Raw genomic sequence first — 13,822 nt, forward strand, 5'->3', positions numbered from 1 at the left:
GTTCTCAGTCAGAGCTTGAGGCAAAAATCCCGAACAGTCAAAGCTGCCCTTGAAAAATCCCCTATAGTGCCCCCAAAGAACTTTGTATAGGCTTTTGTGTTTCTATAACACTGTTTAGCAATATGAACAAAATTCTATGATCATCAAGCTCTAGAATGACAGCTAGCATGGCAACTTGCCTACTTATACCATGAGACAGACAGACAGCTCATTGGGTCCAAAGCTGGGTGCCAGTTGTTCAGGGAAATCCTCATCCTCCCACGTATCTTCCCTCCCAGCAGGGTCCGAGGACACCATCGTGATCGCCCTGTATGACTACGAGGCCATTCACCACGAAGACCTTAGCTTCCGGAAGGGGGACCAGATGGTGGTCCTAGAAGAGTGAGTTCCCATCCCCCTCCACCTCCAATACTCAGTGTACTCTCTGGTGCTTTCAGTCAAGAGCCTGAGAGACTGCCTTAGACTAGGGTGTGCATGGCTGATGAGAGCCTGATCATACTAGAGGAGGAAGGGTGTCCCCAGTGAGGGGATCGTTTACTGGGGGTGCACATCCGGTCCGGGCAGTGACCAGCGGGTGAAAATGCTTTCTCAGGGGAGCCTTCCAAGGTCTCCTGTGATTCTGCTGCAGGTTTACCTGTCCCAGATGTGCTGGGGACAGAGGATGGGAGTGGTCATGCTTGGTGGGACTCCTGACCCCACTCCCTCCAACCCTCGGCCCTGGCTGAACCAGCGGGTCTCCCACAGGTAGAGGGCCCTGCCTCGGCAAAGGCCTCAAGTCCGGGGAAGAGGAGAGGGGCCACTGACCCAGGGCTATGGGCCTTGAACACAGGGACAGCGCTCAATGCAGACCCTCAGATGCACAGCAGGGTCTGTTGTAATGACCCCTGCCCTTATCCCAGGATTCGTGCTGGGGGCTGGGGCAGCCATAGCCTTGCCCCTCACCCTACCAGCTTCCTGGGGTGGGGGCCTTCCAGTCCAAGACTGGGGTGCCCCCAGAGGACCAGGGGCTAGTCCTTCTGACCCCTGGCCCCTGCGCTCTCTCCTGTCCCTCAGGTCTGGGGAGTGGTGGAGGGCTCGATCCCTGGCCACCCGGAAAGAGGGCTACATCCCAAGCAACTATGTCGCTCGCGTCAACTCTCTGGAGACAGAGGAGTAAGTATTCCATTTCACTGCCTTCCAGAAGGAAGCACGAGCAAAGCAACCTTGCTCCCGCCTCAGGGCCTTTGCACTCATGGTCTCCCCTGTCTGGCACACTTTCCCTGGGGCTCTTTGCCTGGCTGGCTCCTTCTCATGCTTTGGGTATCAGAGAGGCTTTGACCACCCCGTCTAAGGTGATACTCCCTCGTGGAAGCCTGTTTGATGCCCTTCTGAACCCCTTCACTAGTGAAAAACATCTTATCTAGTTGTTCATGTCTTCATTGTCTGCCTCCCTGCTGGAATGTGAGCTCGTGAGCACAAGGACCTCTTCTGTCCTCTACTGCGTCTTTGGCATAGGCCTGGCACCCAGTAGGTGCTCAATGAATATTTGTTGAATGAGACATAAGGTCATGCCGAGGATGGTCCTCTGAGAGGTGAGCCAGCCCACACCTGGTCAGTCATCCCCTCATGGATTCATTCCACAAACACGTGCAGAGATCTGAAGAACAAATAAGACATATCCCTACTGTTCCGGTTTGCTAATGCTGCCATTTCGCAAAACACCAGAAAAGGATTGGCTTTTATAAAGGGGTTTATTTGGTTACAAAGTTACAAACTTAAGGCCATAAAGTGTCCTAGGTAAGGCATACACAGTAGGATACCTTCACTGAAGGATGGCCATTGACATCCGGAAAACCTCTGTCAGTTGGGAAGGCACGTGGCTGGCATCCGCTTGCTCCCACGTAGTGTTTCAAAATGGCATTCTCCAAAATGTTGCTTTGGGGGCACTTTGTCTTTTGTCTGCAGCTCCTTTTCAAAATGTCATTCTCAGTTTCTCTCCAAAATGTCACTCACAGCTGCTCTGAGTTCCTTCTGTTTGTCAGTTCATTTATATGGCTCCATTGATTTAATTCAGACACACCCGAATGGGTGGGGTAACACCTCCATGGAAATTATCCAAAGTCATGCCCACAGTTGATTGAGTCACATTTCCATGGAAACACTCAATCAAAAGGTTCCAACCTAATCAACACTAAATACGTCTGCCCCCACAAGATTGCATCAAAGATAATTTTGAGGGACCGAATACATCCAAACTGGCACACCTACCCTCAAGGAGCTCCCTGTAACCTACCATTCTAAGCTGTAGGTTTTTCTTTGTATCTAACTTGACTCTGAAAGCAAAAGAAATCATACTTCATTCTTTCATTCATTCATCCATCCATCCAACCATCCAATAGATATTTGTCCAGCACTGCAGTTTACCTGGCTCTATTCCAGGGATATTAGATGAATCAGGCAGGTTTCCACTGGAGGTGTTCAGCGTGATGGGTGAGATTGACAAGTAAAAGATGATTACATTACAGGCTGGAAATAGATCCAGTTAAGAACCAGACAGTCACAAAGTTGAGAAATAAAAATCCCCATGGTTTTAACGCCTCTGACTTCTCCCTCTAACTGGATGGTAGAGCGGATTTGGGATGCCAGCCTGTTTGAACGCTGAAACAAATGAAAAGTTTGGGCTTCTCCCATCTTAAAACTATCCCCTTCTTAGGGTACATGGACCCTCGTTGCCCTGCGAAGTCTCCCCTCTCATGGCCATGGGGAAGCACCCTCTCCCACCGTTGATCCTTCTGTCCTAGGCCTCCCCCCATCCACCCCCACATGCTGCAAGGAGACTCTTGGCTGCTGCCCTCTCCTTCGGGCTCTTTCTGGAGGTAACCCATGCTCTGTGCCCCCACTCTGAGCCCTGGACAGTCACAGAATCCCTGAACCACCTCATTTAGTCTTGGCAGCAAGATATTTAGTCTTGTGTAAAAAGGCAGTAACTTGAGTGGGCATCAGCACCACCTGGAAGGTGGGTAAAACACGGCTTTCTAGGTCCTACTCCCCAACTGTCTGTCTGATTCAGAATTTGCCTTTTTAACAAGTTCTCAGGTGAGGCTGATGCTGCTGGTCCAGGGGTCTCCTTGAGAACCACCGACCTAAACACATGTATCTGTCCTTGCAGTGCTGAACTGAACTCCCACCTGTTCAGGTGACTGCACCCAGAGACTGCTAACTGAGGAGAACTGGGCATTTGCACTACTTTCTAATGTTCCAAAATGCAAATGGTCCAGAAGGGCATTGAATAGTGAAAAGTCTCCCCAACTAGCAACTTCCCTCCTCGGAAGCAGTTGGTGGGACCAGTTTCTTGTGAGTCCTCCCAGATGCCTTTTACTGATGTAAGAAAACACATATACCCACCCTTCATTTTACACAGGTGGTAGATACTATATGCACCATTCCACACCTTGTTTTCAGTTACCTGTTCATCTTGGAGATCATTCCATGCAACATATAAAGCGTCCTCCTTCCTTTTCACAGCTGCAGAGAGCCCATCATGCAGATGCTCCATCGCTCATTCAGCCTGTCCTCTATCAAATGGTCACTTAAGTTGCTTCCGGTCTTGTGCTGCAATGAATCTCCTTGTGTATATGTCATTTCTTCTTTGTTCAAGAAACTCTGTGGGATAACCGCCTAGAGGTGGGATTGCTGGGGAGACAGTTCTTACTGTATACCTTTTTCTATTGCCAGAATGTTTTACCATGGTGTGAATCACTTTACAAAATGAAAGCAAAGAAGGCAGGTGGGCAATGTAGTGTGAGATTAAGAGCTTGGACTCAGGAGTTAGACCATTATATTTGAAGCCTGCCTCCACCACTTACCTCCCAGCTGTGTGACCCCAGGCAAGTTACTTGCCCTCTCTGTTCCTCAGTTTCTTCATCCATGAAATGGGCATAATAAAGGTACCGATTCCATAGAGTTGTTGGGTGGATCGTAACAATAACTTGATGGACGTTAGTTGTCTTTTTCCACAATTGATAGAAGAGGAAACAGAGGCCCAGAGAGGGAAAGCAACTTGCTCAAAGTCACACAGCAAGTCTGTAGCAGGGCCAAGGCCTGCAGACCCATCTGGTCTGGGGCTTTTTCCATCCCAGCACAGGAGCCACTCTCCATCTACACTACTGATGGCTGGAATGGATTCAGTCACTGCTGCTTGAACTTTTCCATTGATATCCCAAATATCCAGAGAGAATAAAGAAACAGTCCAAGGATGTGGCTCAACCGTAAAATTATTTGAAATCTGACATTTTAGCTTACAAATTCATGCTGACTTTGTATTTAACTCTCTATATGCTGAGGAGGATTGATGGTGAAGCTCACATGGGCCCTCCAAGGCCCTAGGGGGGATTCTCCTATGATCATTTGTTTTTGTGAAATTTGTAAAAGTAGGATTTTTAGTCACAGTTGGTTAAGAATGCTGTCTTTCCACTCAGCCTTCCTGTCCATCACTCTTTCCCTCACATTGCATTGGGATGGCCCGTGGGCATTTCATATTTGCAATGTTGTATTGTTTTTCTTACATAAGCTCAAACATTTTATCAGCTTACATCCCGGCAAACTGGATTCACCCCTGGTAAAATGTGTTTTAATATGAAAAGAATGGTTGTTTTTGTCCAAAAGAATCCTTGAATAAAATTCATGTTGCAGGAAGCAAGGCCCTCAGTATCTTGGTTCCCCCCAACCCAGCCTGGGTGCCGCGTGGCCATGGTTCACTCGCCTACCCCCAGGTTCACACTCTGCTGTCTCCCCCTCCCATCAGGTGGTTCTTCAAGGGCATCAGCCGCAAGGATGCAGAGCGCCATCTCCTGGCCCCTGGCAACGTGCTGGGCTCCTTCATGATACGGGACAGCGAGACCACCAAAGGTGACCTGCCTCCCCTCTACCCTGCCCCACCCTGAGTGTGCCCCAGGCATGATTGGCTAGCACCCCTTCCTCATAGAACGTCCTGGAGAAGGAGACTCTTCCATTGATCTAAGCTGGGCAACAGCAGGGGCCAATAAGGACCAAACCAGGTGTAGAGCCTCAACCCTCCCTGGCACAGGATGGCAAAGGGCAGGGGAAATCCTGGCAGCCACTGTAGCTGGAAGTAGTGGAAGTAGTCCCCAGTGGTTATGACAGCTGTTAAAAGAAAAAAAAAAAAGGCATCCTGCTGCAGGCTTGACCTTCTCTAGCTTGTATTTTTTCAAAATACCCAGTGCCATATATATTGTCCACAAGACTGATTCCTCCCTCCCCCCATAAGGCAATAGGGTGGATCTCCCAAGGAATGAGTGCAAATGGGATTCTCGTGATTTCAAATTTCACGTGCAGAGTGCAACTTTACTAATAGGTTTAGATTCAAAACTGCTTAATTCAAATTTGTATAAAGTGTGACCTCAAGGTACCCAGAAGTTTCCTCATCTGTACAATGAGGGTGATGATATTATAAAACCTCTACCTCATGGGGTTATTGGGCACCTTTAAATGAGTTCATTCGTATAAGATACTTGGAACAGTGCCTGGCATGTGTGGCCAACTGTTATTCATTCAATAAATATTCAGGGCAGTCAGCCATGTGCCAGGCACTGTTAAAACAGCGAACAAAACATCCCTACCCTCCTGAATTTGATATTCTAGATGAACAGCACCTCAAGGGAATATTCCCCCGAACATCACAGAGCAAAGCACAAGAAGTGGGCCCAGGGCTGGGTCACCTGCCTCGTGAGCTGAGTCCTGGGAGAGATATGGGGGGCCTCACAGGCTTCAGTATTGGAAACAAAGTCACTGTGGCCAAAGGGTAGTGGGATCCCCCGGGGAAGCAGCCTGGGGCCAAGGAATTGCCCAGCTAGCATCGTGCTGCCGCCTGCTGCAGCGTTGCCTGGAGTGTGGTTCTCAGGCCCTCAGAGCATCTGCAACTTCCCAGGTGTCGGCCAAGACGGAGTGACCTAGGGTCTCTGATGGTGGGGCATGAAAGCTGCGTTTCCACCACGCCCCCAGCAGTGTTTCGAGATTCCCCCGCCCCGCCCCCAGTGCATTTGTAGGTTAAGGGACCACCTTGAGCCCCTACCCAGCTCAGAACCTGTGAGAAAACAGCCTGGAGCTGTCAGAGCCACAGGGGAGCAGATGATTCACGTGGCTTTAACCGTTTTCACAAAATCCAAAGCAGGTTGCCCTTAGATGCATAAGGATTTGTGACCTTCCTCAAAAATGAGCATGAGACAATTAAAAGGGAGAGAGAGAGAGAGAAATTAAAGAGACAATGACAATTAAATGTAATACATGATTGCATCCTGGGCTGGATTTAATAATGGAGGAGAAAATGACCAAAAGGACATTATTGAGAGGAGTGAAAAAAATTGGAATATGAACTGTAAGCTTTATATCTTTGTTAAATTTCTTGAACTTGATAACTGTACTCAAGGTAGTTACATAAGTGAATATCCCTGTTCTTAGGAAATACACGTGGAATTTTGTTGTGTTCAAAGTGCGTGATATATGCAATCTATTCTCAAATATTTAGAAAATAGATAGATAGATAGATAGATAGATAGATAGATAGATAGATAAGACACACAGACAGACAGATAGGTGACTGATAGGAATGGAATGATACACAAAAGTGGCAAAATGTTAAAAGCCAGTAAATCTGAGTATCTGGGTAGGGGATATATTGGAATTCTCTGTGTAGATTTTGCCTTATATTTGCAATTGTAAGTTCGAAATTATTTCAAAAGGAAAAGTTGAGAAAAATGACTATGAGGGCAAAATGGACATCACCTTATATTGTGGAATGTCAATTAAGTGGCAAAGACATAAGGATGAATTCTTTCATGTATCAATTATTAGCATAATACATTATTTATTATAATTAACATTTTACTATATTGATCATAATGATTGCTAATATTTATTGAACTAGGTGCCAGAAATTGGGCTGAGAATTCCACATGTACCAGCTTATTTAACCCTCGCCACCCAAATCCTATGACTTAGTGCTATTATAGCACAGCAAACTGAGAGGGAGGCTAATGACTTGCCCAGGTGCACACAGATCCTAAGGGGCAGAGCTGTGGTCATGGACTGAAAGACATGGGTTTCTGGCTGTGTACTAGTTTCCTATTGCCTCTGTAACAAATTACCACACACTTAGTGACTTAAAACAACACAGATTTATTATCTTACAGTTCTGGAAGTCAGGAAATCATTATCTCTGGGCCAAGGTCAAAGAGTCATCTGGACGGGTTCCTTCTAGAGGCTCTGAGGGGAAAATCCACTTTCTGGCCTTTTTCAGCTTCTAGAGGCTGCCTGTGTTCCCTGGCTTGATATCTCCTTCCTCACATCTCTCCAACCTCTTGCCTCTGTCCTCACGTCTCCTTCACTGACTCTGACCCTCCCGCATCCTGTTATGACATCGGGCCCACCCAGATAATCCAGGCTCACCTCCCCGTCTGGGGACACATTTTTTTTTTAATGCTATTCATGTGCAAATCAGTCTTTATTCATTGTTTCCAAGCATCATCATTATTCCAAAGCAGTGTCCTTGATGTCACAGATGTGTCTCCATGTGGGCCAAAGAAAGTTTGTCTTATTCTGGTACAAAAGATCCTGACCCCCAGGTGTGGCCCCAGTGGCACCCCAATTTCAATAGACACAAAAAGCACAACTTTTTTCAGACACATTTTAGCCACATCTGCAAAGTCCCTTTTACCATGCAGGAGAACATATGCACAGGTTCTGGGTATGAGGATGTGGGCATCTTTGGGGGGTCATTATTCAGCCCACCACAACATGCTTGTATTTCAATACCTGGACCTGATTTTCGTTTGTCTTCAGCCAACATTTACCGGGTGTTTATAGTGTGCCAGGCACTGTTCCCAAGTACTTTACAAGCATTACTTCTTTTACTCTTCAGGCAACGTGATGAAGTAGGGAGGTATGATCAGTGTTCCCGTTTCACAGATGAGGACACTGAGGCCTAGTGAGCTGTCATAATCACACGCCCAGCTGGTGCATGGTGGGGCCTGGATGAGAAACCGGGCAGCCAGACTCCACAGCCCCCTCTTAGTCTCCACACTCAGGTGCCAGGATGGTGCAGCAGTGGCCTTACCGGGGTATCAGGAAGGGGTGCCAGGTGCTGGCAGCAGGCCCCTGTGGTCTCCCTTCTGAAGGGTGTCTGTCTGACCAATGCAGGGAGCTACTCGCTGTCTGTGCGAGACTACGACCCCCAGCACAGGGACACGGTGAAACATTACAAGATCCGGACTCTGGATTGTGGGGGCTTCTACATCTCCCCACGGAGCACCTTCAGCACACTGCAGGAGCTGGTGGCCCACTACAAGAGTGAGTCCTGCCCTGGGACTGCACACCCACCGGATTCTACGGGGAGCCCAAGTCAAGGGTGCACTGCGACCTGCAAGGCCTGCTGAGCTCTTCCTGCTGCAGGGCCTCCAACCCTCCCCAGATAAAGGTTGCTGTGTATTCTCCTGAAATCTTAGGTCTGTTGATCAGGAGGGTGGAGGTGGCCAAGGTGGAGAGTTTACTTTCCATCATGCTCTGCTCTCTGGGAATGTCCCCGATGGTGGCAACCTGCCAGAACGTTGGCCAGGTGCAGTGACCTGGACAGGGAGGCCTCTGAGGGGGCTTGGGCTTGGTTGCCCTCCGCTGACCAGGGGCTCTGTTCCAGAGAGCAACGATGGACTCTGCCAGAAGTTGACAGTGCCTTGTGTGTCCTCCAAGCCCCAGAAGCCATGGGAGAAAGATGCCTGGGAGATCCCCCGGGAATCCCTCAAATTGGATAAGAAACTTGGAGCCGGGCAGTTTGGGGAAGTCTGGATGGGTAAGAATCAAGGGTCAGAACCCCCAGGGCCAGAGGGTGGAGGGTAAGACAGGAGAGGGGAGAGGAAGGTCATTTGTTTCCAGGAACACCTGAGTCAAAGTGGGAGCAGGCAGAAGGGGAGATCTGAATAATAACCATAAAGGAGCAATTCCTCTGATAGCAAACCAAATTGTCCTGCTCATGCAAACATTGATTTGCCTTTGAGGCCAGGATTGTTGGGGACAAAAACATCCTTCTGGGAAGCAAGTGTCCTGGATGGGGAATCTCTTCCCTCCCATGGAGCTGGGACAGTCTACCAGTTTGGGGTGCAGATAACTAGAGGCCCCTTGCAATGATGAAAATTCGTAGTGGAGAAAATGCAGGCTGGAAATTCCCAGATGAATTCAATGTTGGCAACTAATGAGCAAGCTGTTTTGAACACTTCCTGTATGCCCAGCCCCGTGCTAGGACATTGTGGGGCATTAAAAAGCTCGTTCCACCCCCACTGTCCTCTTCCCAATAACCTGAGAACAGTAATGCCTGCTTTGCAGGGTTGTGGGCTAGAGGCAATGCACAGAAGTGCCTGGCCCAGGGCCTGGTGCACCCAGTGTGTTTATTCTCCACTGTGCTCCAAGTGGCAGTGAAGGCAGCTTATGTGAGGTGCAAACAACACAGCCAGATCCAATAAGTTAAAATTCATGTAATCCAACTACATTTATTGAGAGTCAACTATGTGCCAGGTACTGAATAGGAGAATGTGGCAGAGAGAGAATATAGAGAGGATGCTATGATGGATCTGAGTAGTGAAGTTAGAAAACAAAAAATACTATATAAGGCCCTACACTCTTACTAAATCTGGATTTGAGCTTCCTGGCAACCAAGGCAAAGATGGAAACACAAGCAATTATGAGATTTACAGGATCCACAAGATGCAGCAGGGGTGGGGTGGGGTGAGGAAACAACTTGTACCAAGTTCCTGTGGTGGGAGGGGGAGTTGAGTGCTTAAGGTACTAAGTGACTTGCAAAGTGATTGGTCCATAAAAGCAAAGGAAGAGTTGGTGGATGGTGAGGCTGGAGAAGTGGGCAGAGCCAAATCATACAGGGCCTTGTCAGCCATAGTGAGTCTGGTATTTACTGCAATAGCAATATTAAGTTTAAATCATTAGGTGATGGTATATGTGGTGTATGTGTGTATGTGTTTGTGTGTGTGTGTGTGTGTGTGTGTGTGAGAGAGAGAGAGAGAGAGAGCTGTTTGAGACTATTTTTTAATCCTTCAAAGGAACCTTCAAAGGGAGTGCTTATCATTTCCACTTTGCAGATAAGGAAACCAAGGCTCAGAAAGTTTAAGTGACTTGTCCAAGGGCACACAGGTAGGAACCAGCCTTCCAGCAAACATCATCAGAGACCAAAGTCTGTGGCTGCCCATGCCTCTCCAAGAGCTGAGATGAGCAGGGAAGGCTTTCTGGAGGAGGCAGGTCTGCAGCTGGGCCTTACAGGGCCATGGTGGGGTAACCAGTGGGTTCTCCCTTCCCTACTTCCCACCCCCCTCCAGCCACCTACAACAAGCACACCAAGGTGGCAGTGAAGACAATGAAGCCAGGGAGCATGTCGGTGGAGGCCTTCCTGGCAGAGGCCAACATTATGAAGACTCTGCAGCACGACAAGTTGGTGAAGCTGCACGCGGTGGTCACGAAGGAGCCCATCTATATCATCACGGAGTTCATGGCCAAAGGTGCCGCGTTCTGGGGGGCTGGAGATCCAGGTTCTGACCCTTACCAGTCAACTGGGAACTCAAAGGTGACTCCAACACAGTTCTGGCCCCAATCTGGCCAGCTCAGTGAGTGCTTCCAACAGGTACCCATTGAGCTCCTCAGTATGTGCTCACCCAGTCCTCCTGGTTAATGAGGTGAGGTCATGTTAAGGGGCCCCAGGGGTAGGGCAGAACAGGGGCCATCCTTGGGTGGCAATGGGTTCACTGTGAGCTGCAGAGGCCAGCGGTGGCTTTCCCCCACCAGCCGCCTTCCCCATGTGTCCCAGCGCTCTGGGAATAGAACTGGCAGGGATGGATTTCAGACCACCCACCCCCAACCCTGCCGCAATTCACTGGATAAACAGAAACCTCTCCCACAACTTCATTTAGTGAGATTTGAAATCTCAACTTTTTTTTCATTTTCTTAAACATACGATTCACCAACTTTATCAAGCCATGACCCCAATTAGCCAGACTCCAGTAACTGCCTAGATCAAAATCGGTCTAGCAATCACAAAGCCATTACACATTAAACACTAGAAGTGATAAAGAAATATTTTCATTTAAATCCATACTATGAAAAATGTTAACCATACACAAAAATAGTAAAAGTAACATAATGTTCCTTTCCCTGTGCAGGAAGCCTGCTGGACTTTCTGAAAAGTGAAGAAGGCAGCAAGCAGCCCTTGCCAAAACTCATTGACTTCTCAGCTCAGGTAGGTCTAGTGGGGAAGATGGAAAGGTGGGGAGGAGCCAGGCAGGAGTTCATTTATTTATTCAGTAAGTATTTATTGAGCACATACTATAATAACAGCAATAAAAAGAGCAAACATTTATTGAGTGCTAAGGATGTGCTAGCCTTTTTATACATACATACTTTACATGTACTAACTTATTTAATCCTCACATTAGCCTCCTAAGGTGGGTGTTTCATGATCTGTTCTTGTTTAATGAACCACTCCAAACCTTAGTAGATAAAACACTGACATATTCTGTGGGTTCACTGGGCTTGGCTGGATGGTTCCTCTGCCCCATGTGGTGAAGCTGAAGTCACTGGCATGGGTGCATTCTGCTGAGAGCTTGCCTGGGCTGGAATGGGTGGTTCTTCTCCTCTAGTTTCTCTCTCCATATGACCTCTCCTCACTCAGTGGTCCAGCCTGAGCTTCTTTGCAGCATGGCCGCTAGGTTCCAGGAGGCCAAGCCCTAATATGTGGACACTTATCGACCCTCTGCTTGCATCCCATTTGCTGACTTGGCCAAAGCAAGTCACAGGGCCAAGCCCAAAGGCAGTGTGTGTTGGGGGAAACTACCCAAGGGGGTGAATCCAGGGAGAAGTGGTTTGTATGATGGGGCCACCATGTAACAGTCTACCCATTTTACAGAGCAGGAAATTGAGGCATAGGGAAAAAGTTAAGTGCAAATGAGGAAACTGAGTTCTGATAAAGTTAAATTGCTTGCCTAAGTTATGTGCTAGTTATAGGGAGTACAGCAGTGAACCAAATAGAAAAGTTTCCCATCCTCACAGTTTATAGTCCAGGTAGGAAGACAGACATGAAAAAACCAAACCTCTTAGAGAACCATGATCCTCGTGGTCCTTGTTCAGAGTCAAAAAGAACACAGTGTCTAGGAAAATAACGAGTGTACACAAATCACAGACACGTCTTAAACAACTCCCCCCCTGCTTTACTTTCGCAGCTCCTTCCTCACCTGCATTTCTATCCTACCTCATTCTCTCTCTTATCTGTGTGGAAACAGTGTTGGGGGAACAAGGGGTGTTATGGGAGTGCACAGCTGAAGCATTTAGCCTGGTCCAGCAGCAATCAGAGAAGGCTTCCTGGGGGAAGTGACCTCTAGGCTGAGGCCTGAAGGATAAGTAGAAGTTAGGCGAATGAAGTGGAGAGGGAAGGGCATTCTCAACAGAAGAAACTGCATTGCAAAAGCCCAAAGGGGAAAATGAAAGAGCTGGGCATGTTCAGCTGGAGCTTGGGGGATGACATGTATGAAGGGGATATGATTTGCCACCTAACGGGAGATGGAGACCTGCACCAGAGCCTAGGGTTGGGCCTTCTAGAGATGTCAAAGGCAGAGCTCATTTGATTATGCAAATCCCTGGAGCTTAGCAGTCCAAAGGCCACCAACAAGGTATAATAAAAGGCTCTCCCTTTCGGAGCCTGGAGCTCTAGAGGCATATGGAAATCAAGGCCTGGCATTTTCACTCCAAGGGGCCCTGCCGCTATGGAAGTAATAGTCTGGCCAGTTGCTAAATTATAACATAAATTGGCAGAAATCTTGTTGGGCTCATGGGCTGGGACAGGGTTACTCTCCCATTTCATAGATGGGAAACAGAAACCAAGACAGGGAAAGAATTCCGTGTCCTTTTACTTCCAGAAACAGAGATGGACTCAGAGCCCAGGCATAGAAAAGAGCCTATGTGGGGACCTGGTCTTCACTCCCAGGCCCAGACAGGCTGACTGGTGCAGTGGTGGGTGTCCCAACCCTGTCACCAACGGCCTGTGTGACCTGGGACCACACTTTAGGTCTCAGTTTCCCCATTGTCTATTGAGGGCTTTGGACCTCATCTGTGATTTTCAAGTTTGAAAGCTTTGTTTATCCACAACTCTGTAGATCAAATGAAACCTTACACAGTAACTGAATATCTAAAAATAGGTCAAAGCAGAGCTGCTGTGACTGAAGGAGGAGGAGCCTCACATGAGGCCTTTCCTTTGTCCCCACACCCCTAGACAGCCTCCAGGTGTCAGCAGGATTCAGTTCAAAGAGCCCTAGGCTGGAATATTCCTGCAGGTCCCTCCTGCTGTAATTCTGTGATTCCCAGATACTCTTGGAAGAAAACCCAAGTCCCAGTGCCTAATTGGTGGTGGTGAAATCTTACCACCTTGACAACCTCCAATTCTAAAACCAACCCTGGGCTCAGTAAACCCATCTATTATTCTTTCATTTAACAAACCCTTGAGAAGCACCACTTATTAAGCACATGGGCTCAGGAATCACAGAGTCTTGGTTTTGATCCCAGTTCTGCTGGTGTGACTTTGAGAAACTTGCTTGACCTCCCTGAACCCTACTTTCCTCACCTGGGAGCATGAATAGCTACCATTGAAGTGAATACTTATTACATGCCAGACACTGTTCTAAGCCCTTGATCTTTGGAAGCAGGTGCTATTGATGGCTCAATTTTATAGAGAACAAAAGTGAGGCACAGAGGGGTGAAGTAGCTTGCTGGAGATTGCAAAGCTATG

General features: G+C 48.0%; 1 protein-coding gene across 3 annotated transcripts in view; it reads left to right on the forward strand.

Annotated features, from left to right (window-relative positions):
- HCK (HCK proto-oncogene, Src family tyrosine kinase) overlaps positions 1-13,822 on the forward strand; it is a 38,635-nt gene that overhangs the window by 17,604 nt on the left and 7,209 nt on the right. For 2 of the 3 annotated variants that reach the window (XM_037812398.1, XM_037812400.1), the window contains exons 4-10: positions 279-381; positions 1,054-1,152; positions 4,784-4,887; positions 8,194-8,343; positions 8,687-8,839; positions 10,371-10,550; positions 11,208-11,284. In XM_037812398.1, the coding sequence (XP_037668326.1) occupies positions 279-381; positions 1,054-1,152; positions 4,784-4,887; positions 8,194-8,343; positions 8,687-8,839; positions 10,371-10,550; positions 11,208-11,284 (866 nt within the window). The remainder of the gene's footprint in view (positions 1-278; positions 382-1,053; positions 1,153-4,783; positions 4,888-8,193; positions 8,344-8,686; positions 8,840-10,370; positions 10,551-11,207; positions 11,285-13,822) is intronic. The other variant, XM_037812399.1, reaches the window with a different exon arrangement.

This window comes from Choloepus didactylus, chromosome 19 (genome assembly GCF_015220235.1).
Source record: "Choloepus didactylus isolate mChoDid1 chromosome 19, mChoDid1.pri, whole genome shotgun sequence".
In the NCBI taxonomy this organism is placed as follows: domain Eukaryota; kingdom Metazoa; phylum Chordata; class Mammalia; order Pilosa; family Megalonychidae; genus Choloepus; species Choloepus didactylus.